This window comes from Triturus cristatus, chromosome 3_2 (genome assembly GCF_964204655.1).
Source record: "Triturus cristatus chromosome 3_2, aTriCri1.1, whole genome shotgun sequence".
Classification (NCBI taxonomy): Eukaryota; Metazoa; Chordata; class Amphibia; order Caudata; family Salamandridae; genus Triturus; species Triturus cristatus.
This window is the reverse complement of record NC_140584.1, coordinates 872,401,139-872,424,800: the sequence shown is the minus strand read 5'-3', so window position 1 is coordinate 872,424,800 and position 23,662 is coordinate 872,401,139. Positions and strand designations below refer to the sequence as shown.

Here is a 23,662-nt window from a genome sequence, read left to right as displayed (position 1 = left end):
CAGGACAAACAAACCAGCAAGATCTTTGCCAGATAAAGCGCAAGGGGTGATGAGGAAAGTGACGTTTAGAAGCACAGATGAAGAAGGTAGCAAGGTGGAGAGGGCGCGCCACAGTGGCAAGGGACCTTCATTCTAACTCACGAAGTACAGCCACCACAGCTGTTCACAGGGACCCTTCTCTGTGCACTACACAGGGTGGGCCAGGCGAACCCCAGAGAAACCCACTGGCCCAGCCAATGCGCACCCACAAGTGAAAGAGCCCTCATTTGGGCTCAAGGTTTTGTCCATCACACTAGCATGAGAGTTACAGCAAGGGATTTGCTGCTGCAAAGACTCCATACTTTCTTCAATGGCTCATGAGGATGGTGCGCTGCAAACCACTGCGAGAGTCAGGGTTTTCCGAATTTAGAGTTTATTCTGTGCATTACTGGGTTGCGACGTTTTTCTGAGAAAAAGACTGGCCATTTCTTCCCTTTATGAGATTCTGGAAGGGCCTCACGTTGGTGCCTGCATGTAAGTTTGTGAAAAATTCTCTCTGCCTCCATTTTCAGCCTGGCAATGCACCCCCATTTCATTTAAACAGCATTTAGAAATAGTTTTGAAAATTCTAAAGAACTGTCAAAGTGATGTGTTTATATAATTGCTGTTATAGATTGGTATAAAGTTGAAAGAAATACAGGCTTTCTCTATTTTCCTAATTGTTTTACTGGACTTGAAACCACAATTCAGGCCACGCTGGTAAAATACTGGCAAACGTACCGGTTGGTGATCAACGAAGTGACAGAAGGTGTCTCGAAAGGCTGGCAGGGCTGAGTCAGAGTCAAACATATTTCAGAGAGTACCTTTCCTGCTCCAGCTCCCTTTCATAGATACCTGGATTACATACAATACTGCCTATTTCTTAGTGCACTTTAAAACACACAACTCTCTTTTGGGCTTTTTTTTCTCGCAATGCCGCCTCTTTTAGTGCACCATGCCATTTTAGTAAGTGAGCACAGTAAAGAAACAAGTCCCATACAAAATATTGCTTAAATCCTTCCTAATGTTTTAATCCATGTTGCTGGCCCAGTATGCATTAAAGTGCACCACTCATCAGTTTTCCATAAAGTTTCTTAGGTGAACCTGCCTCCTCCATAACTATAAATCATATTTTGTTTTGATCAATGTCACGTGCCCACACAGTGTTACAAAGGCACATTTTCTGGCTTCATTGCTTCTACAGTAGATGACAAATTGGTCACTATGATGCATGGCTTTCCGACATCTGTGAAGGTGACTGAGGAAGACTTATTTCAGAGATGGTGTGAATGGTGATTTATCCCCCCACACTGCTTATGGGTGGAATCACCACGGAGAAGCCTACAACAACTGTGTATGTTTGACTCCAAACTTGTGTTTACTGGTTAAAGCAAAGAGACGCAGGCAAAATAGCTGGACTTAGAAGGTCTGGGGAAGAAATGTGTTCAACTGGGTGACGTAGTGGTACGCTGTATCCAATAAGACTTAAATGAACCAAGAGTGCATGTTTGTGAAAGACAGCTCAGCCCCTGCCTTTCTGGGGGACTACAACAGATGCCATGCTCAAGCAGTGGGAGAGGCATATTTGAAGCCCGAGGGAGCAAACAATTCCTCCAGGGTACCATCTCAGTACTTCGTGAAATTAAATGAAACTATGTTAATATAAATATACCTATATATCTATATATCCACAACGTCTTTTGCTGCTCACAGTTTCTTCCACCAGCAGTGTTGATGCTTCACCTGGGGGGCACAAGTCCCAGCTTCACATCTACAGCAAATCCCATTGGAGAGAGAAATAACCAAAAACACTCTGAAGCAGTCAGAATGGCTAATTCTTTTAATGCTGAGGCAATAACAGCGGACAAGTTTCAGTTACATAATTATATAGTAAACGCTGCAGCCACGAAGTCGCCTAAATTACTGATGATCAACATGGCCCATTGTTTTATTAAAAGTTTATTGAACAAAGTTGAACAAATCCTAAACATATTTATTCCTATCATTGCCAATTTTTAGCTGCACTTCCATGAAAACAGGTTTTCCAAGCGAACTACACCAAAATAGATACAACTATTTAATTTGAAAATTAAATAATGGGTACCATGTGTAATATGGTTCTATATTGGCATTTAGGGGTTCTGGTGATATATACAAACCACATGACCTTTCGCCTTGTGGGTTATCGTGCCATCAGAAAACCTCAATGGCAATATTAGACCACATTACAGAATGTAATGTGCTATTTGTTAGGGTGTTATGGGTCCTAGTGCAAGCAAGGAAGATGTGACCCCCATCCACTGGTTGGATAGTAAATGACAGCCAGAGTTTGAATAGAGTGGGCCTCTAAAGTCCCTGGTCCTGGAGACAATGCAACTAATACATTATTGACAGCTACACCCCTAGAGAAGCTTCCTTACCTTCTAAATCCAATGAGGACTTCCTGCACTGCAACCAAAGCTTGTTTCCAGCTGGGAGTTCAATTAGCAAGAGTCAGTGTGGTGCAGTCTCACACTGACTTTTCAGCTGAGGCCGAATTCGGGGACGCTGCAGTGCAGCACGGCAATGTCAGGCTGTCCTTTTGCCAGATTCTCAGGCCAATGCGGTGCAGTCTTAGGCTTTCGTTTCGGCAGAGACCCAGCCTGGTGTGGCACAGTCTCAGGCTGTCCTTTCACCAGAGGTCCAGTCCAGTGTGGCACAGTCTCAGGCTGGCCTTTAAATAATCCATACATTAACCTTGTCCAGGGCCCCTTCATGCCAGTCTGCCAGAATAAACTGTGATGCATTGTACTTTTGAAATACAAATAAATCAAAGCCAAATTATTCACCCCATGTTATTACTTGTGTGACCACTTTAGAACATTAATTGCTTGCATCTCAAATGTAAAATGCAAGTAAGTATTAACTTTAAGCTACCATACATCAGACAAGGGGTGCAATGAAAGAACAAAGCAAGCCAGGGGGTCACGGCCCCCTTCCCACTACCCAATTAACACCATCACTGTGCTCAAGGATGTGTCACAGAGACACTGTTTGTGGCTCTGTTTGCAGTTATGTGTGTCTTCCGTCTGGACTGGAATGTCAGGTGGATGACGGGACAAAGCGTGTTTTCAGTTGTTAGCTTATCAAGGGGGGAGGGTAGATTGCACCTTCTGTCTGTCTTTATATGTCCCCCATGTCTGTTCCCATTGTCTGTTGCAGTATGGATCATAGTTTTTGACTGAGGTGGGGTTGGAAATGAGTAATTCCATATTGAATTTCATTTTGAATTGTCAGCCCCAGTATGCCACCAGACAATAGAGTAAAGAGAGATGATGCAGATCTTTCTTAAAGACATGGTGTAGTTAAGAGTCTCCGACAGTAAAATGGGCTCTGGGCAGGGTCAACAGTAATACATATTAGATCCAAGAAATGTTACTTTTACTTCTAAGACATGTCCATATTAGACAGATGTTGCCAGTGTCTCAATAGCATATCTCTCAAAACCCTTTGTTGATTTTTTGTGCACCTCTTCTAAGCTCCTTCATAGCGCACACAGACATTGTCATAGCCCTCCCAGATCAAGAGTCCTAGAGCTGAGCCTGGACTGCATCTTGGAAGAAAGCAGGGAAAATGGAAATGCATCCAGGGTCTGACAGACCTTTCATTCCATCAGGCATTGCCCCGATGAGCCAAAGCCTTTGGAGGCCACTTTTGCTCCTGGTGCCTCAGTCATTTCCCCCAAAGATAATTGCAGCAGGCATGGGGAGGCTTGAAGAGAAAGAAAGGGAGGGAGGGGGAAGATAGAAAGTGATCAGAGAGAGAGGAGGAGAGAGAGAATGGATGATGGATGGATGGATGGAAAGTGAGAGATTGTGCAAGGAGATGAAGGAATCAGGGCTGGTTTGAACACTTTTTGCCACGGCTGCTTTTGGCTCCCCAGTGAGGCCCGAAATACGTCCATCATAGCATGCCCTCCTTGGGAAGACACAAAAGACTCTTGACCTATCCACCCTCCACCAACCCCTACACCCCAAGATTAGAGCATGGAAAATATAAACGAGGGTTTGTATGAGTAAAAGTGTGCCAGGGACACAATGAGTGTGTGCGTCCTGTCTATAACATGGGCCCACAGGCCGGTTCAGGATGTCACTTTCTGTTCTGCTGCAGCAAAGAAGGGATCAATGCATGGACACAGATTCAACAAGATGCTAGGGGTAGCAGAAGTGAAATCACTCTCTTTAAACCCCTCCCCTCCCTCGTGACTTCACAGGAGGTGACTTGACATGAACTTTAACCATGTTTACAGCAAAAAGAAGTGATGTTACATCATGACTCTTGGTAGCGCTGAAAGTAAAAACACTGAACTTCGAAAATCCACACACAAATAAAAGCAGTAGTAATGAAGTATAGAGAAAAATATTGAAGCAGATAAAACTCTAAGTTACCAACCAGGTATTAACTAGGATGCTCCTAGGGTACGGCAGAAGTGTAACATAAATGATAGACCAAGACAAGGAAATCATAGGCTAGCAGTACACCCATCCCATACTAAAGTACAGGCTCAAATGCCTTCGCGCTACCATCATACCATCATTTCCTAAGACTTAATCATCATGCCCTCAAACGCCGAGAGGTACTGGGGTATTGAAATAGCATTTGCTCAACCTTGACAAGGATATTAGATGTAACTATGCCAACAATGTCTCTGGTGGCCATACTGGGCTGTGTGCAAGAAATCGAAAAGACATTCAAAAGATCGGCTGTCATTTCATAGCTCCCAGCTAAACAAAGAGTAACTATGTTATGAATGCACAGGCCAACTCCCAAACAAGCGCACTGGATCAGAGATGTGGTGGTGTGAGATAAAGGTGCGGGGGCAATGTTGTGCTGCAACCCAGCAAATCTCGTATCTGGAATATCGGGGGCCCTCTGGAGTACTTGGTCAAGATAGAGGAAAACAAGAGGTTAGGAGTTAAACATTTGAACTTTTTCCCCTCGCCAACAAAACACTGTGCAATAAGGCTTACGGATGTTACATATTTTCTGATTTATACTGGGCATAACTTTATGGTGAAAGATGGAGTGAGTACTTTCTGCCGGTCATCTGAAGATACTTCCCAGTGAACTTTACAGAAATTATACCCACCATTGTGATTTAAAGGTGAAATGTGCATGTTTTTATTTGACTTCCTAGGTTAATGTTTTTTTGCTGTCTTTTCTTCCTTTTTCACTTTGAATTGCTGTTGGTTACTCTTGTAACACTTCTGAAACCAAATAAAAAAATCAAGCTGTGCTTTGCGTTAAAAAAAAAACTATTCAGCCAACTCTTTCCTTGTGCTGCTGATTTGGAGCCAGTGGTCGCAAAGATCAGTGGCAGCTGGCATCTACTTAGAGGGGTGCTGGGCAGACGGTCAAATGAGTGTATGCGAGCAAATAAAATAAAAAAAAATATTAAAATGACATTTACTGGATCCAGACGACACGACGCCCTCCTCGCAACCTCTTCTGCTGAGACTGCAGTGCGGGCCCCAGCAAACTCCCATAACCAATCCTGGAGCTGCTCACATGCTGTTAACCAGCATGAGAGAAGCGCCCTGGTTGGTGGGAGCGGCCTCTCTTGATGTTTCGTAGCGCACTGGAGGATTGCACTTGCTCTCAAGACAGCTTGGTTGAGAGGTTTAAAGTGGGCATGTCTGGATGGCTGTCGCAAGATGGCTGGCCAAAGAGACATGCACACTTTAACAGGGAACAGGTAGCCCTCTGCCCACCACTCCTCCCTGCTGGTACTCAGCAGGCCCCGCCACAACACTTGGTTCAGGGCGGGATCATAAAAAATAAAATGGTAATAAATTACCATTTTATATTTAACCTCTGGGGCTTTGGAGGACACTTAAGTGGGGTGACGCCCCTCCGCTCCAATGGAGGAGACACCTCTGGCAAAAAACTTTAGAGACCCCAAAATGCCGACCATGGATCTATGTGCTTCTTTTTGACATCTTGAGTGCATACCTTAACTCAAGATATCTCAGAGTTGATGCATGCTTTTCTGACAGGAGAGCTCGGAAACACAAAGATGCAATTACTGCTGTGTATTTTAAAGCTCTGTTGTCAGTAAAACATGCATTAACTCAGAGATATTTCAACTTAATACAAAGCATGCAGGCTCCTGGCAGGCGCAGCGCACAAAACCTCACTATGATATAGTTCCAGAAGTTTGCTCAGTTTTGCGATCAGGTCGATACAGAAGGGTGGTACTCTATTTTCATGGGCCGCTTAGATAGCAGTGATATTTCCCTAATTGATGTATGCTTTCCTAACACGGATCACGTTTTATTTCTAGAAACATTGTCCCAGGTTCTGGCCCCTCTCCTTCCGTAGGCACTCATAATGTGTGGCTAATATTGATTTGTGACATTCCGCTGCATGCCAATTGACCCAGAGGTTTGCTGCCTGGCAGGGGCACTGAGGCCTACTAGGCGAATGGCAACATTGCCACCCGCTGGAGCAGGACTACTCCTTGAGGTCAACCGTGTATGCCCTCCATGTGCGCCTAGACACCTTTCCTTTACTCCCCGGACATGCTCAGGGCTGAATCCACCACTAAATATTGGGGGCGGCGGCACCTACATGTATTCATAGCTTGCAATTGAGGGTGGTGAGCTTAGAGGACCCCATGTTTTGTGATTTGATTCAGGAGGGTATTCCAAACTATTTTGACAAGAACGCTGTTACGTCTACCTCCCCACTTATAGAATGGAAGCCTTTAAGGTAGTCATTAGGGGTTGCTGCTTGTCTGAATCCGCAGGAATCTAGAAGTCACTATTGCAGGATATTGTCGTCTATGAACGGACATGTAGAGATTTACAGTGCCAGTTCCCAGATCAACCAGAACTACAACAGGGCCTAATGGAAACTAAGGAGAAGGTGGCTGAGCATGTGGAGATTCTCCACTGCTTTGACCACAAAGCTTATATGGTCAGGGTACATACCGAGGGGGACATGCATGACCCATTGCTGACCTGGTTGGCCTACCCCCTCCTGTCACCGTTCGCCGACCCTGGAATTGCGCACTCCATACAATGCTCGCCTATACACTCAGGGAAATATAGCTAATTTACTCCTATTTATTTGCAGGTCGGCCCTCTCCACAGGATTGCAGTGCCGATGAGGTTATTACCACTTTGCCGGGGGTGGACTGACCCGGGAGGATGTGGATGCACCGAGGAAAGACATCACTGAAGGGGAAATCCAGACAAAGATCCGAGTTTGATGCCACATACTCTGACATTATTCCCCCACCGAGGAGACTTATACAAAAATGTACTCACAATCTGAACACTGCCCCCTACATTGAGCCATGCCCTTATTGTCCCTTTTAAACCAGGGAATCCTGCCATGGATGTGTCCGCTTACCAACCCTTTTCCATGCTCAACATGGACTATAAAATTCTTAGCGGTGTGCTTGCAAGCGTCTGCTTCCTCACATGTGCAGACTGATCCACCCTGATCAGTTTGGGTTTATACCTGGCCGCGGTACATCCCTTAACATTAGGCGACTCCTGGCTCTCTTCAGGAAGGGCACAGTTCCCAAGATGGGCAGGGTGCATGTTTGTTGACATAGAGAAGGAAGACCTTATATAGCTTGGATTGGAGCTATCTCCATGCTGTCATGATTCAGATGGGGCTCCGGCCTCTATTTGTGGCCTGGACCTTTTTATTATACATGAATCCTGTAGCTAGGATATGCACCAGAGGCACAACCTCTAACCAATGTGTGGTGGGACGGGGTACCTGACAGTGCTACCAACTGTTACTGTGGCTTTGTGCCCTCACTGTAGAGCCATTGGAGTGCAGGGCACGCAGTGGCCTGCCATTTTCAGGTGTTCACATCCACAAGATAACCCCTTTCATCTACCTCTACGCAGACCACATGGTGCTCTTCCTTCACAATCTGTGCACGGAACCAGGAGGGCTCGCCTCCTCGCAGCATCTGGAGAGGCATCTGGTCTTAAGGTGAATTGGCTTAAAAAAAAATTGTTCTTGATTGTTGATGTGACAATGGAGAAGGACCTGCGGATTTGAAGGGCATGCGTTGGGAACAGACGGTGGAGCAGTATTAGGAGTGCGTGTGTATCGGTCTCTGCCTGACCTCCGTCAGGGCAATGTCGGTACGGCAGTCACTGCTGTGCGTCAAAGTGTGGAGTTCTGGAAGACCTTGTGCCTTTCTGCCGCGGGCTGCATCTCAGTGACTAAGATGGCAACATTACCTCTCCACTTGTATTTCTTTGCAGTGCTCCCTCTGGTGATTCCATGAGCCACGTTCCGAGAGCTAGACTCCACCCTTACTGGTCTAATTTGGAACAAAGGTCTCAGAAGTGTGGCCTTAGCTACATTTCAATGTGTGACGGCTGTCAGGGGGATGAATGCACCTAAATTTTATCCATATTACTTAGCATCCAAATTGCAATGATGCGCGAGCTGGTTCCCGGGCCGGGATGCTCCCGGATTTTTGCACTTACCAGAGCCCCCTGACTCGCAGCAGCTTTGGACCCAGATGCTCAACCTGAGACGAGTCACCCATATAGGTCACCACAACTTAATAGTCCTCTGGTCATGTTGGATGCGTGTTCTCACTCGAGCGCGCATGCAGTCGCAGTACTCCCCGAATCTGCCACTGCGGGCATTACTTATCCAGCTGCAGGGTATAGAAGGTCGCCTGTTGGAATGGGAAATGATGGGTCTGGACACAGTGGGCGTGTTGTATGCGAATGGCAGGCTGCGGCCATTTGATGACCTATGCACGGACTATGATATTCCAGGGTAACATTTCTGCCCTATGGTACCTTGACGGTGGCTATACATAAGGTCTGGGGCTGACACGGTGAAGAACCGAAACCTCTTCCCAGCTGTAGCTTCCTCTGTGACACCTCTTATGTCCATCGCCTGGTCTCGGGCCTTTACATGGCCCTGAGGGATGATGTCTGTTCCCCCCCTTGTGGTGCTGCTGAGTCAATGGGAGGAGAACCTGGGAGCCCCCATTTCAGATAGAGATTGGAGAAATATGTGGGAAAGGGCGCCCAGAATTTCCTGCAATGCTCGCGTTTAGCTTATCCAGTATTATGCTCTCCACCTAGCATATCTCACACCTTTAAAGCTTAATGTATATTTTCCCCGAGCTCGCATAACTGCCCGTGCTGCTGAATTGCCTCAAGAGACTTCCCCAATATGCTGTGGAGGTGCTCCCACTTATCCTATTATTGGTCTGAACTGGTAGAGCCTAATGGCTGATGCCACTGACCACGCACTAACCCTTTTGCCCCGATTTTGTCTCCTGGGTATCCACCCTTGCGCCACTAAATATAGAGTCACAAGCTGCTTCACTGACATGGTCTTGGTACTCCCTAAACATAAAATTAATATGAGGTGGAAGAATGCTGAGGGTGTTTGGACTGAAAGTTGGCAAGCAGACGTGATACGCTGGGCAACATGGGAGGGTATCGCTTTGCTTCGTGAAGCACACCACGGCAAGAGCCCCTTTGAAGAGACGAGGGCTTGGTACACAATTCTGGCAGATTTTCAGCAAGATGAGACTGATAGTGAGGATGAGTCCTCCGACTGAATGTTCCCCTAACTGCGCCTTCCTGCTAGGCTATCCATGGCCTGATATTTGACCCCCGCCCCCCCATAGCTGTGTTTCTACGATGCTCTTTCAGAACGGCCTATTTCTATCATCTCTGTCTGATAACTTGAAGACCTTCTAGGGGGTATCTGGGCTGAATCTTTCATATAGTGAAGTGGAACTGTAGCAGGAGAGATTGTGGAAACAGTGAAAGAGAATAGGAGCGTGCGATGAAGTGAACCCAATGGTCCCTAACTGATGGTGTGAGAACATGTAAATTCCCTGCCCATCTGTTCATGGCTTATTTCAATGACACTGGGTGCATATGTAACAATCACTTCTTGGACCTGAGCTTCAGGAGGTAGTGCACCTGAAAGCGGAGTCTCATTAATCCCACTCTCAGAATAGGGATCATAGCTGCAAGAGCTGATCCATGTCAGGTCCAGAATAAACCCCTTGGGATGAATATTGACATGTGTGCCTGGGAATACCAGCAATCCTGTGATCGCTTACGGAGTGATATAGGTTTCCTTGGGTTCATGTCTTCATACTGGGCATGATTTTGTATGCATGGGATGACAGGTATAACAGTCACTCCTTTGCCAGTGCTCGTTATGCTAATGTTCAACACCACTTGCTATATTAGGATGGTGAGGTAGGATATTCTTCAAGCACTGCCCCACCTGAAGACTGGACAGACTTGAACCCCCGCAGTCTTCAGGATATCATGTAGACAAATAACTTTTTAACCTCTTCTATTTTACTAGGTTAGAGAACAACAAACAGATTGTGAACTGAACATTCATAACCACTTCACTGATTCTGCAGACTTAATTCTCAATGCTCTTAGTAATTTTCCATCCCGACTCCTAATTCTAAAAGGGACGCAATATTCAACATAATCTTCAATTGCAGAAATCAGACTCCGCTTTAAGAAAATTTATCATACAATATAAAGGCTTTTTAAAATGCATTGAGTAACGCTTATGGTTCTAGAAGGCCTATTTAAATCCCTGAGATTTAGCTTATCAGCGAACATAGGGGGAACGAGACGTTTTAAAAGGATTATTATCTTAGGGCCGTATTGGGCAAGTATAACTCATAGGACAGGTGTTTGGCCACGGTCTGTTTCAGCCATAGAGGGAAATGGAAGGTCTACGTGAGGAGCCTTAGTGGGTCGCAGGCTTGTTTTAGTATTTAAAGGTTTGACAGAAAAGATGGGAGAGTCAATTGCGGATTGTGAGAAGCTCTTGTTTGTCCCAAATACAGTCAAATGCGCTTTTCTTTTATTGTAGGACAGAGTAGAATTACTGTTTGTATCCTGCAAAAGAGCAAACACTAGATACCATAACAGTTCTAGAATTCTTTTGTTTAAGTTCTTTGTGGTGTAATTAGGGCATCCATATTTTGGGTGTGAAGGTGTGGCAGCAGAAAGGGGCCGAGCCATGAGGAGCAGAGTCTGCGAGTCAACTGCCAACGGATCAAACTGATTAAGTAAGATAAGGCAGATTTACTATCACGTTTCAAACCCAATGCATTTTAAAATATTTCATTTGGTTAAGGCGCTCACTCCACAGAGCTCGGTCAACTCGGTAAGCTCCCCGGTATAATAGCAGCAAGATAAGTGGTGGATATCTCACAGGCATAGCTTCTAAAAGTCCAAAATCTGCTTGCTTGGGGCAGGTTATCTATACTCACTTGTGAAGTTAAGAGTGCCCGTTTCCTGAATGGCACTGGCATCCAGGTATTTGTTAAATTCCACCGAGCTCCGAGCCATGAAAAGATTTGAACAAAAGCTTTATTGGTGGCCCTTTATTTGAGGCATTTATTTGTGGAAGGTCCTGCTGGAACTGAAATTGTGAACTTCTTGCAGGGTGCTGCTCTGATGGTCTCCAGGTGTCCGCTCAGCAGCAGAAATTGCATCACAGCACATTTGAGTCGTGTCGTTCCGGATCCAGCTTAATAACAGTTGGATAGATATCAGGATCCCCTTCTTTTCAACCTCTGGTTAGAAGGAATTCTTTACATGGAAAAAATCCACAGATTGTAATTTGAAAACAGGAGGTAGGAAACTATTCAGAGTGGATTCCAGTAAGAGCATATTCAAAGCTGAGCTACCGCTGAAAATGAATAGATGATGATTTAAAGATTTGTGATTTTTACTTCAGAGCATTTCACCAGGTCTACACTGAACAAGCAGGGGCCAGTGTTCCTTCACATCACGGACAGCCTCTCTCGTACTTTTTGTTGTTGTTGTAGTTTTATATAGAGCGAACTGGACCCCATGGTATCAGAGAGCTTTTCAGGAGCACCAGTTGCGTTACAGACGGACACATGAATTATAATTTTGTTTTTGTTGTTAGGCACAGGGAGATTAAGTGATTTGCTTTGTATCACAGGATTTTGAGCGTCCCTGCCAAGACTCAAACCCGCTTCCCCAGCTTTGATGTTGACCGCTCTAGCCATTAGGCCACATCCTCTCCATACTTTGCCACAACCAGGAGGAAGAACGGAGAGAAGAGAATAGGTCAAACGAAATACCTACTTAGTGCTTTATATGTCCCCATTTCTGTTCAATTTAAATGAAAAAAACTCCATATCAGATAATAATTCCCACGATCGGGTAATTTTGATACTGATAATAGAATGATGTCTATCAAGTCATACAGCTTACAAAAAGTACATCTGCCTTAATCATGCATGCTCTGCCAAAGCATGTGAGCACAATGACCACCTCTATTAAGACAATAAGAAGTTAATAGGGCACTTAGAAATATGTGGCACACAAGTGCAGTTATCCGCAGCTGCGGCAGAAAGATTGTGTAGCACTTTTTGGGCAAATAAAATAATGGCAAGTTTTGCTGCAGTCATATAAGTTCAGTGGGTGCTTGTATATCTATTTCACATATCATAAACATTAAACATGGCTTTGGACAGAGAGCAGCAGGGGAGAACAGAAGTACATGGGCGAGGGAAAGCAATGGAGAGCAGAAGGGGAGAACAGTAAGGCGGGATAGACTCGCGCGAGCACATCACAGGAGGTAAGTGGAGGAGAAGCACATGGGCAAGACAAAGTAACATAGAGCCATGAGGGGGGCAAGAGATGAACACGAGGTAGACAGCTAGAAAAAACCTTCACTCTTATGGAGTGCTACACCAAAAACAAAAAAGTAGTGCTTTAAATGCAAGCTGTAGAAGGCCTTGCTCCGGAGGAGGGACAAACAGTGGAGGAGGAAGTAAATCCCTCTCAAGGCAACGAATCAAAAGCAAACACATGAGACTGACAGCAAAGCCAACCAATGGTAAGCAATGGGCAGGCTCTAAGCCCAATGTGAACTGACAATAGGTCTTTCACACACACAGATAGCTGGTTACTAAGCATCTTTAAATAGACGGTTAGTAGTCTGTAATCGCTATTGCCTTTTCTCTCTTTATTTCTCTTTGAGTATCCATATAAACTCCATTATTTCAGACTTCTGTTTTCTAATACATTCTTGATACTCTTTCGATTGGTGACTAGATACTACCTTTGATCGCACATAAGTAGGCAACAAATTCAAAGGTTATTTGCTTAAAACATTTGTTACAGCATGCTTTGAAATAGTTGAGTCGCAAAGATAATCAGCTTTGAGCTGTTTAGTTCAGCTAGAGCCGACTCAAATTTATCAAAATATGAACTACTGTCAGATAACTTTGCAGCTCATTCAGAATACCCCCTTTCAGTAGCCACAAGAATATATCTTTGAGTGTGTTAACATATGACTGTGTGCAAAGATTGGTACGGTCCATTCCTTAAGGAAATCAATGACAAATTTGATACCTCACCTCTTCATCTGAATCATCTGCAAATGCTGAATGTTTTGGCAAAAAGGCAGGCCTCTGCAGGAGCTTCTTTGGCATTATAAGCCCATATCTGTGAAAAGAGATTCATTGTTATTCTATGCCAAACTAAAAAGGCAGCACAAGCAGATACCCTGAAACAGTATATTTTGTAATTTAAGAAAAATGGGAGTCTTTTTTAGGCTGTGGCAAAATTTGGGAAACTTTTGCATTACGTAATTTTGTATAATTTTCACCCACAGAAGAACAGTTCCCATAGAAAATGTCTTGCAAGAGACATTTTCTGCTCGAACGAGTCTCCTGCCGATATCTCTTGTTCCTTTTTTCAACGGAAGCATGCTCTTAAATAATAACATAAACATCAGTTGGGCCAATAGGTCTCGCTTTTGGGAGAGCTATTGGCTTTGCCAATGTCTTTTAGCCATGGTCTACAGCAGCATAGCTAAAAGTTAGTGGTGTGGCAGAGATTGGAGTGGTGTAGAGTGGCGTAGAGTGGAGAATAGTGGCATTGAGTGGAGTGGTGTAGAGGTAAGTGGCGCATGGTGGAGAGGCATATAGTACAATGGAGTGGCATGGCGTGGTGTAGAGTGGAGTCGCATCGAGTATAGTTGCTTAGAGTGCAGTAGAGTGTCTTTGTGTGGAGTGGAGCAGCATGACACAGAGTGGCGTGGAGTGACGTGGAGTGGCACAGAGTGGAGTGGCGCAGAGTAGAGTGGATTGGCATGCAGTGGAATAACGTAGAGTAGCCCAAAGCAGGGTTGTGTGATTCATGTTGACCGACACCCGAGATATGTTGATTTTTGTGGTGGGCAAGAAAATGTAATGTCTATTTTGTCAGATGGACAACTAGACATTAACTCGCAGTAAATAATGCATGAGCAGTGACAGTCTGGGGCTCACAGCCAATCGCAAATGCTAAAAGATATCCTGTGAACATCGGAGAGGGTTAGAGGACTCCGATAGTCAAGAAGCCCTTGACTGGGCTCTAATCTGTGAGAGTCTTGAGCCCAGCCAACCCTCTAGGAAAAGTTAAAATCTTTCTCTATTGGGGAAATAGGCTAAGGGTGTGGGGACAGTGATGTCACTGGAGGCAATTATCAGACCATGTTTGCTCTCTCTTCGCAGACCCTGGACGGTGGAGATGGAGCCCTATCGGGATCGATCTCTGCTTTCTGCCTGTGATTCTACGATTCTGCCTTGCAAATGCAGACATTATAAAGATCTTTAAACAGCCACATAAGCAGTGGTGTCCAACTCAGGTCCAGGAAGCTCAAATCCATAACACATTTTCATAAAATTTCTACATAAAATAAATGTGCATTCAATTAATCACTTTGGAATTAATTTGTATAGCCGGTGGTCATCCTGAAACACTGGAATGAATCTGGCCTTTCTGGTCCTACATTTGGCACCTTTGCCAAAGAGTCTAAAGTACCTTAGGACACTCCCCTGTTCTCACGCTTTTTGGATGGCAGGTTTCCTGTCTTGGGTTTGTAGAATCCCCAACCAAAAGGGCCTTCAGGCTTTCTTTAATACATGTTTTGTTCTTGGCAGGCTGCTGCCTAAGAAATGTCTACCTAATTTGCCTTTCTTGGGGCAATCAGTACAATTTGTATCAACATAGCTCCGCCTGAAACATAACTGGCATTGCCTTTTCTGCGGCTGATGGACCTCAGTCTATCTCACAATGTTCCTGTAAGTAGAGCATTCGCAATTACTTTTTTTTGTCAAACAATTATCAGCCACTGACCAGGAAAGGACTGTGACGCCTCGAGTGGCCAGGAGGAGATGTTCCTCCACCGAAAGCGCTGCACTTTGTGAACATGTGCAGCATACTGTTTGAGAACAGGTCTACATGGTTAATTAGAAGTAGTAGCACAGATAGTGTGCTGCACAACACAGCTTTAGAAACTGAGATTCACTGCTAAAATTCTAATCAGAAGGATTAAGAACACCAACAGTTAAGTAACCCTTTACAAGCAGGGGCCTGTCCCCAAAGACCAATGCCGCTTGGCCCATCCAGTATTTGTCCGCATGATCAGCCCTCACATGGTAGACTGGGACAGGATGGGAACCCTCTTCATTTTCTTTCCTATATCTTTATTCATATTCAGTCAGGCCATACACTCACTGAACTCATGCAACTACCTCATGACATCCCATGATCCGTGCAACAACTTCTACCATTGGGAGGTTGATTTGGAAGATGGAAAGCCTGCCAGTGGTAAATGTATGCTGTACAAAGTATAATACCCCTGTGTGTGTATGTGTAGTTGCAGTGACTGTGTGGGTGCCTACAGGCATATGTGCTTCTTGAGATAGAAGGATTCGACTTTAAAGAGTATAACCACAGAAGAGCTGTTGATCTCTGACTTACAACAAGAGGCACAAACGTGTGCAGACATAAGAGCCCACATCTATCATAACTATTGAGTTATTATCAGTTGAGTCTTAAAGCAGCCTGCCATGCAAGGGCATTTATTGTTGTGTTTCTATACTTTTAGATATTATGAGTAATATCACTTTTCACATGTTTCTTTTGCATTATTACAAAGAATTGATTTCATCATTTTTAATTAAATGAAAATATATTAAATGTTTTTTTGTCAGCTCGTGTGGCTGATGGAAGATAGGTAAGACATGTGGATTTTACTGGACAAGTAGATCCTGGAAGCATTTTTTCCCTTGGATAAGTAGATTATTAAAAAGATTCCACAGCCCTGTCAGAGTAGTACAGTTTTGGGTACAAGTAGCTGAAGAGTCAATAGAGACTGCAGATATGGTGTAAGCACCATAAATACGGAGATGTGCACCTTTAAATGTCCAGGAATACTACTGAAATGCTTATAAATTAAAAAAAAGTGCACTGCAAAAATACGAGGAAAAACAAAGACAAGGAATTATATTTGTTCATAGTCCAAGCTCCCGGACGGAGCGAACACAAGAAAGGGAGGAATACGGGAATTAAATAATATTGGAAATTCAAGTGACAATGAAAACAACTGATGGTATGGTGTGTGCAGGTTGTAAGGTCACATAATTGCACACAATACATTGCACTGCACAGAGCATGCGCTGTGAAGGAGAGACCTAAGGAATGCAAGACACAGCAAAATCATACGCCACACTAATCGCGTACTTTAGTGAGTTTCAATTTCGCACATCTTTAGAAAAATGTGCAGTTGCTGAAATGTATACTTATAAATAACTTGCTTCATTATCGTTCAGTATTTTACTGAACTGAGATGGGTTCACGAGAGAGATATCTTTGTTTTATTCAAAGACATTCAGTTAACCATCGTAATTTGAAGACTGATAAATTTAACAGGATTAGATTTTGGATTAGCAACAGGCATTATATTCACAACAATAAGAAACTTCCAAACTTAAGTATGAAGCACTATGTATATGATATTATTATTTGTTGGTGTTGAAAAGAACTCAAGAGGGAATCCAATTCATTATTTTTGAGAACTTGCCTTCTCTGGTCCCCACAAATATATTTGCTTTCACATAAAAGTAAGACTTGTAATAAAAGACAGTAAATTAGTAATATGAACAGAAACAATATCAGTACTAGCAATTTTAAAATCGAACCTTTGAGTCAATTTATGTCCGGTCCAACAAATAAAGAATAAAAAAACACACACACATCGAGGATGGGGTAAGGAGTACTGTAGCCATTTGACTAGGCACATGGACACCGAGCCTGCCACTTGCCTGTGGCCTCCAGATCCTGCTTGTTACAGACTGATCCAGTGACACCACCGCTGCCCAGGTCTTCCCACCGGGGTTTTCCCACTCACCGTTCTTCCCGCCAACAGAAGCCCCGCCCACCCAAGGACCTATTTAATGCAGGAGGCATTGCGACCGCGCAATGGATGCTCGTAGTAGGCGCGCCAAAGGCAAGTCCATCTGTGCCCATCCACACCTGGATTGCGCCCAGCCCCATGACTCCTGGCCCCTCTAGCCCCCGAAGATACACCATCGCCGGGCTCAACACCCTCAATGCCACATCAAAAACACTGCCATCACAAGGACCCATGCTCCGCCGTGAGACCTTTTACCTGCATTCACTGCCACTTCACCTGCCACAGCACACACATCACCAGCCAACAGACCCCCCCCCCCGAACACACCACAGACACCATCTGATCAAAAACAGCAACTCGCAAGCACCTTTCTTCACACACTCTCACTGTGCAAGCATTCCAACAAATTATGGAACTTCATCGCCACCCTTGCACCCGACATCGAGGCCTGGCTCAACTCCCACACCTGCCCCAGACAAAACCACAGCGATCATTGAAGGATATAAAATCACCCACCAGGTCTGCACCATCAACCATAAAGAGACCATACAGTGCACCATCACAGACAACACGACCACCCCCCATGGACCATCTCACCTTCAAGCTCCACGCGGACAAGACAACCATAAGAAGCACCCTCGCATACCGACCCCTAGGCCCGCGTACCAGCTTCTGCAACACCATTGCAGAATTCATTGCGCCCCTAGCCTTAGACTCAAAGGACTACATCTTCCTCAGCAACCTAAATTTTCACATCGACGACAACAACACTGCACACCTCCTCAACAGTATGACCTGCCTTGGATTGACTCAGATCGTCCACAACTCTACTACACACACCGCAGGACACGCGGTGGACCCCATTTTCACCTCCAGCAACTACGTCAAATATAGCCGTGTCACAGAACTCACATGGACCGATCAGTCCATTGTCCACTTCTGCATCTGCATCTCCAGCCCCAGCACCGCCATCCCCAAGATGACCAGCGCCCCCTACCGGAGGTGGAACACAATCTCAGATCAGCCGGATGGACGCCCTCAACACCTCCAGCCCCACTGCTGCCCCCCCAACCTCGAACAGGCAGTGAAGAACTTCAACCCTGGATCACCAATAGCACCACCAGCATCGTACCAATCAAGAGCAACATCCAGATAAAATGCTGGTACACTGTTGTAAATAGTTATCACATGTTCTAGTCTTTTCTCTATGCTTTGCTGGGGTTCTTTATGTAGAACATCTGTGGGGTTCTAATTACGTGCGGGTGGCAAGCGGTGTTCTAAACTAGGCAGTTGGTGTTCAGTCAGCTGGAGTGGTGTACGCTTCATCTGTTCCTCTGGAATAAACTTACCTGAAGTAAAGGAAAGCTCCAGCGTGTTATGTGACATCCTTATTTGCATCATTTTGGCGACGATCGTAGCTGACTGGACGAATGAGAGAGCTTCCTACTGAACAGATCTCCAGAGCGACACCCTCCACAAGAATTCACGCGGTGCGAACGACTACTTCACAAGGTCTCTAATCCAGAAAACGGCGAAAGGGCTGGCGGAGCATAAAAGGACTCAGAGCAGCGAACTGTGAGTTAAGCAAGTTTATCGGCATTTTTGTGGAAGGAGTTGCTAGGCAGCAGTGCGCTCGCTCCTCAGCGCGCGCTGAGTTCGAGTGCTGCTAAGCAACGGTCCTGGCTCAGCGTCTCTTCCCGTATGCTCGCACATTGACGTGCTGCGCAGCCGTGACGGCGTGACGTCACACGCCAGAAAGCGCCATTTTGGATTGGGGAAACGGAATTGAAGGAAAATTCAACGAGAGTAGTCTGCAATGACGGCATTTACGAGTTAATGCCAATGGAGTAGTTTTCGCACGCTTCTTTGCTGAAACTATTATCAATAGGATAACGAGTAGCAGTGAAATAAAAAAAAAATAAAAAAAGAAGGAAAATCTGGTTTGAACATTTTCGTTGGAAAAAGGAGTTGTACTATTCATTTATTTTTTTTTTTTTAATTGGGATTAAGGTTCAGAGGGAATTTATCTCGCTCCAGTGAATTAGGTGCACCATGGCGCAACAGTCGAATCAACAGGTCACTGTCACACTACCTCCTCAATTCCTTAGTGAACCAGGCACTCCGTCAATTTCTTGGGAAGACTGGATACGCATGTTTGACAACTACCTAGATGCCCTAGATGGACAAGAGTTTTCTGCAAAGAGGAAAAAGGCGTTACTATTAAGCGCCTTAGGAAAAGAGGGCCAACGTGAATTTCAATATCTTCCTCAAGCTTTACAAGCAAGTGGACAACCTATTCCAAATGAATACAAGGAGGCTATAACCAGACTAGAAGTGAGGTTTGGCAAGGAAGAAAACCTTGTTATGAACAAATACAAGTTCTACACTCACAAACAACGTACAGAGGAATCTATTGATGACTTTGTAGCACGACTCAGAGAACTCTCTGTGAAATGTAATTTTGGGGCAATGAGTGATGAGTTGATACGTGATCAGCTCATAGTACAGTGCAACAATAGAAAAATACAGGAGAGGTTGTGGGCGGCCAAGAATCCGTCCTTGAAATTAGCTATTGATTTGGCGAAAGTTGTGGAAGAGTCGGAGAAATGTATGAAGGAACTAGATAAATATAGTTCACAGCAGATTTCGGTGGTGTCAGAAAAGCTTAAGAGTGAGTGTGAGATAGAAAATGAAGAAGCTATTGGGGTAGTCAGGTTTAAAGGGAAAAATCCTTTAAAAAAGAATAGTTTAGTAAAATATTCCAATAGTAGATGTTGCTCAAGATGTGGTAGTATGAGTCACAGCTCAGAAGCAAAATTCTGTTTTGCGAATAATAAGGAATGTCTCAAGTGTGGAAGATTGGGTCATTTCTCTAGGATGTGCAGAAGTAAAGGCAGCGTTAATGTAGCTGTCATTGAGGATAAACCTATCGAAATAAGACGTGAGAAAGATAAAATTTTGAGTGTGAGTGATGAGGTTAGTAGTATTGACAATGAAAAGAGGGAAAAAAGACCTAAAGCTGAATTTACAGTTAATGAGTGCCCAGTAATCTTGATGGTCGACACTGGTTCGAGACACACAATTATTCCCCAGGATATATTCAAAGACAAGTGGGGTGAAACGAAATTGAAGGAAAGTGATATTTCTCCAACGGGCTACCAGGGTGAGAGAATAGACTTGTTGGGGTATTTTGATGCAGACATACATTTTGAGAACAGGTCTATCAAAGGGAAAGTATATGTGGCAGTAGATGGTCCACCAATTCTTGGATGGATTCATCAATATGATCTGCATATCATAGTGAATCCAAGAGCACCCAACCAGGTAATGGTTATAGATGATAACACTGTTAGTGACATACTTGATGGTGCGAAGAACGTTTTTAGAGAGCAGTTGGGTGAACTAAAGGGGTATGTTCACAAGATTGTGATAAAGAAGGGCACAATTCCAGTACAGCATAAAGCAAGAAGAGTACCGATATCAGTCAAAGACGAAGTTAGAAAAGTAATTGAAGAAATGTTGCAAGGGGGTGTCATTGAACCTGTGGAGGCATCTGCATGGGTGTCTCCGGTGGTTATCACGCAGAAGGCGGATGGCAAAATTAGGTTCTGTGTGGACTTAAGATCGTTAAATAAGCATGTGGTAGCAGACACGTTTCCTCTCCCTAATATAGGGGAGTTAGTGTCTACTCTACAGGGGGCAAAGTTCTTCTCGAAACTAGATTTGAAGAGCGCTTACCATCAGATTAGACTTCACGATGAATCTAAAGAATTAACAGCGTTTATAACCACTGAGGGCACATTTCAGTTCACCAGACTTCCGTTTGGGTTAATATCAGCTGCCAGTGTGTTTCAACGGTTAGTCACAGAGATCTTTACTGGCATAAAGAAAGCAGTGTTTTTTCAAGATGACATATTGGTGTTTGGGGACACTGTTTCAGAACATAATTCAGTGCTCAGAAATGTATTACAAAGAATAGATGATGCTGGTTTGACGTTACGAAAAGAGAAATGTTGTTTCTTGGTTCAACACATAGAGTATTTGGGCTATGAGATTTCAGCTCAAGGTGTTAAACCAAAGAGGAATCTTTTAGAAGCCATTGATCTAGCTCCACCTCCCACTGAAAAAGAACAACTTAGGTCATTCATGGGACTTATTGAATTTTATGCTAGATTTGTGAAGAATTTCTCAGACAAGACGTTGGTGTTGAGGTCTTTGTTAAAAAAAGGAGTAAAATTTTGTTGGAATGTTGAGCACCAAGAGTGTTTTGATTTGATAAAAAAGGAATTGAGTGAGGCCAGGGTGTTAACTCCCTTTAATATCAAGCGCATGTCTATATTGATGGTGGATGCGAGTGCTACAGGCTTAGGGGCAGTTTTGTTACAGAAATGTCATGAAGGGGAGAAAACCATTGCTTTTGCGTCACGTACGCTGTCTGCTTCTGAACTGAATTACTCAGTAATTGAGAAGGAGGCGTTAGCTGCTGCTTGGGGAGTACAGTACTTTAGAACATACTTGTGGGGTACAAAATTTCAGCTCAAAACTGACCACAAACCCTTAGTAAAAGTTTTGTCACCAGGAGGTGCCGGGAAGGGTTCACCAAGATTGGCAAGGTTGGCCTCAAAACTACAAGAGTATCAGTATGATATTGTATATATTCAAGGTTGGCGTAACATACAAGCTGATTGCCTTTCAAGGCTCCCAATCAAAGTAGAGGGCTCTGAGAATGAGTTTTCTGATGTGCATGTGGATGGGGATGTAGCTGTCATTCATGATGTAGTAACGTTGAGTGGGGGTAGTTTTACTAAAGATGAATGGCTTACTGCAATGAGAAATGATGTAGTTCTCGTCAAAGTGATGGAGTTAGTAAAATTAGGATCCAGAAGAGAAAGTTGTGTTCAGCCTTCTGTACGGCCATTTCTCAAAGTATTGGATGAATTGTCGACTTGTGGCGACAGTATTTTAATGAGAGGGGACAAGTATATTCCACCTTTCAGTTTAAGATGCAAGCTGTTATTATTGGCTCATGAAGGCCATCTAGGGCAAACACTTACACAGCGTAGATTAAAGGCAGATTTTTGGTGGCCAGGCATGGATGCTCAGGTAGCGTCTTGCGTAGAAAATTGCTCGGCTTGTAGGGATTGTGAAAAGAGACTCAGAGTTGGCTCCAGTTCAGAGGTGAGCCACATCACCACGCCGGATTTACCATGGCATAGTGTATGTTTGGATTTTATTGGTCCTATGGATGAATTACCGTGCACTCAACGCTTTGCCATAGTTATTGTTGATGTGTATTCCAAATGGCTTGCTGTGGAATTTGTTAAGGATATAACCACGGACTGTACTATACAATTTCTTAGGAATACATTTCTTAATGAAGGTTATCCTTCAGTGTTGATCACGGATAATGGAACTCAGCTTACCTCGCAGAAAATGCGGGTATTTTTATCTGGGTGTGGAGTGACTCATCATCGTACTTCGCTCTATAATCCACAGGCAAATGGTGTGTGTGAGAGGGCTAACAGAGTTGTGAAAGGGATTATTCAAATGGCGTGTGCCTCAGGTGGATTTGCTGATGAAATGGTTAAAGAGATGGTGTGGGCCTATCGAACCACGGTTCATAAGGAGGATGGCAAATCTCCATTTGAGCTCATGCGTGGAAGACGTCCAGGTACTAAGCTTACTCCCTCTTGGATTAAAAATTATGTTGTTGAAGGCACGGTTTCAGAGTTGAAGGGGTGTATCTCTAAAACAATCTCTGTTGGTGATTTAGTTAAGGTGAAACCTGGGAGAGTAATAAGGGGTCTTACAAAATTTAGAGGGCCATATGTTGTCAAGGAAGTTTTTCCACATTATGTTGTACTGGATAATGGTGAAAAGTGGAATCTTCGCAGGGTAGCACTTTATTGTAGGTCAACATCATCTAGTGGCTGTAGTAAGTTGGTGGAACATGGTCTACCCAGTAGTGGGTACTTGTTGGCTACTTCTGAGTCTTCGGTTTCTTCAGAGGTAATTCATTGTAGGGAGAAGGGTGGTGGAGATGCTACCATGGCTGATAACTCACAGGTGGGGGTTTCTCATAGTCATGATTCTCAACCATCTGCTCAACAATCTGTTGTGATTAGAGATGTAAGGTCCCGCAGACCTCCTGTCTATCTGAATGATTATTTATGTTGATGTATTTGATTTATTATTTATGCTCATGCTTATTGTATGTGTAATCTCTGTATGGTAGTTTAACTGTTCAATGTTTAGGGAAGAAGATGTGTTGTAAATAGTTATCACATGTTCTAGTCTTTTCTCTATGCTTTGCTGGGGTTCTTTATGTAGAACATCTGTGGGGTTCTAATTACGTGCGGGTGGCAAGCGGTGTTCTAAACTAGGCAGTTGG

General features: G+C 44.1%; 1 protein-coding gene across 2 annotated transcripts in view; it reads right to left on the bottom strand.

Moving 5' to 3' along the window:
* Positions 1 to 23,662, bottom strand: part of NSRP1 (nuclear speckle splicing regulatory protein 1) — a 293,546-nt gene that overhangs the window by 191,159 nt on the left and 78,725 nt on the right. For both annotated transcript variants that reach the window (XM_085649234.1, XM_085649233.1), the window contains exon 2: positions 13,445 to 13,532. In XM_085649234.1, coding sequence (XP_085505360.1) covers positions 13,445 to 13,532 — 88 coding nt within the window. The remainder of the gene's footprint in view (positions 1 to 13,444; positions 13,533 to 23,662) is intronic.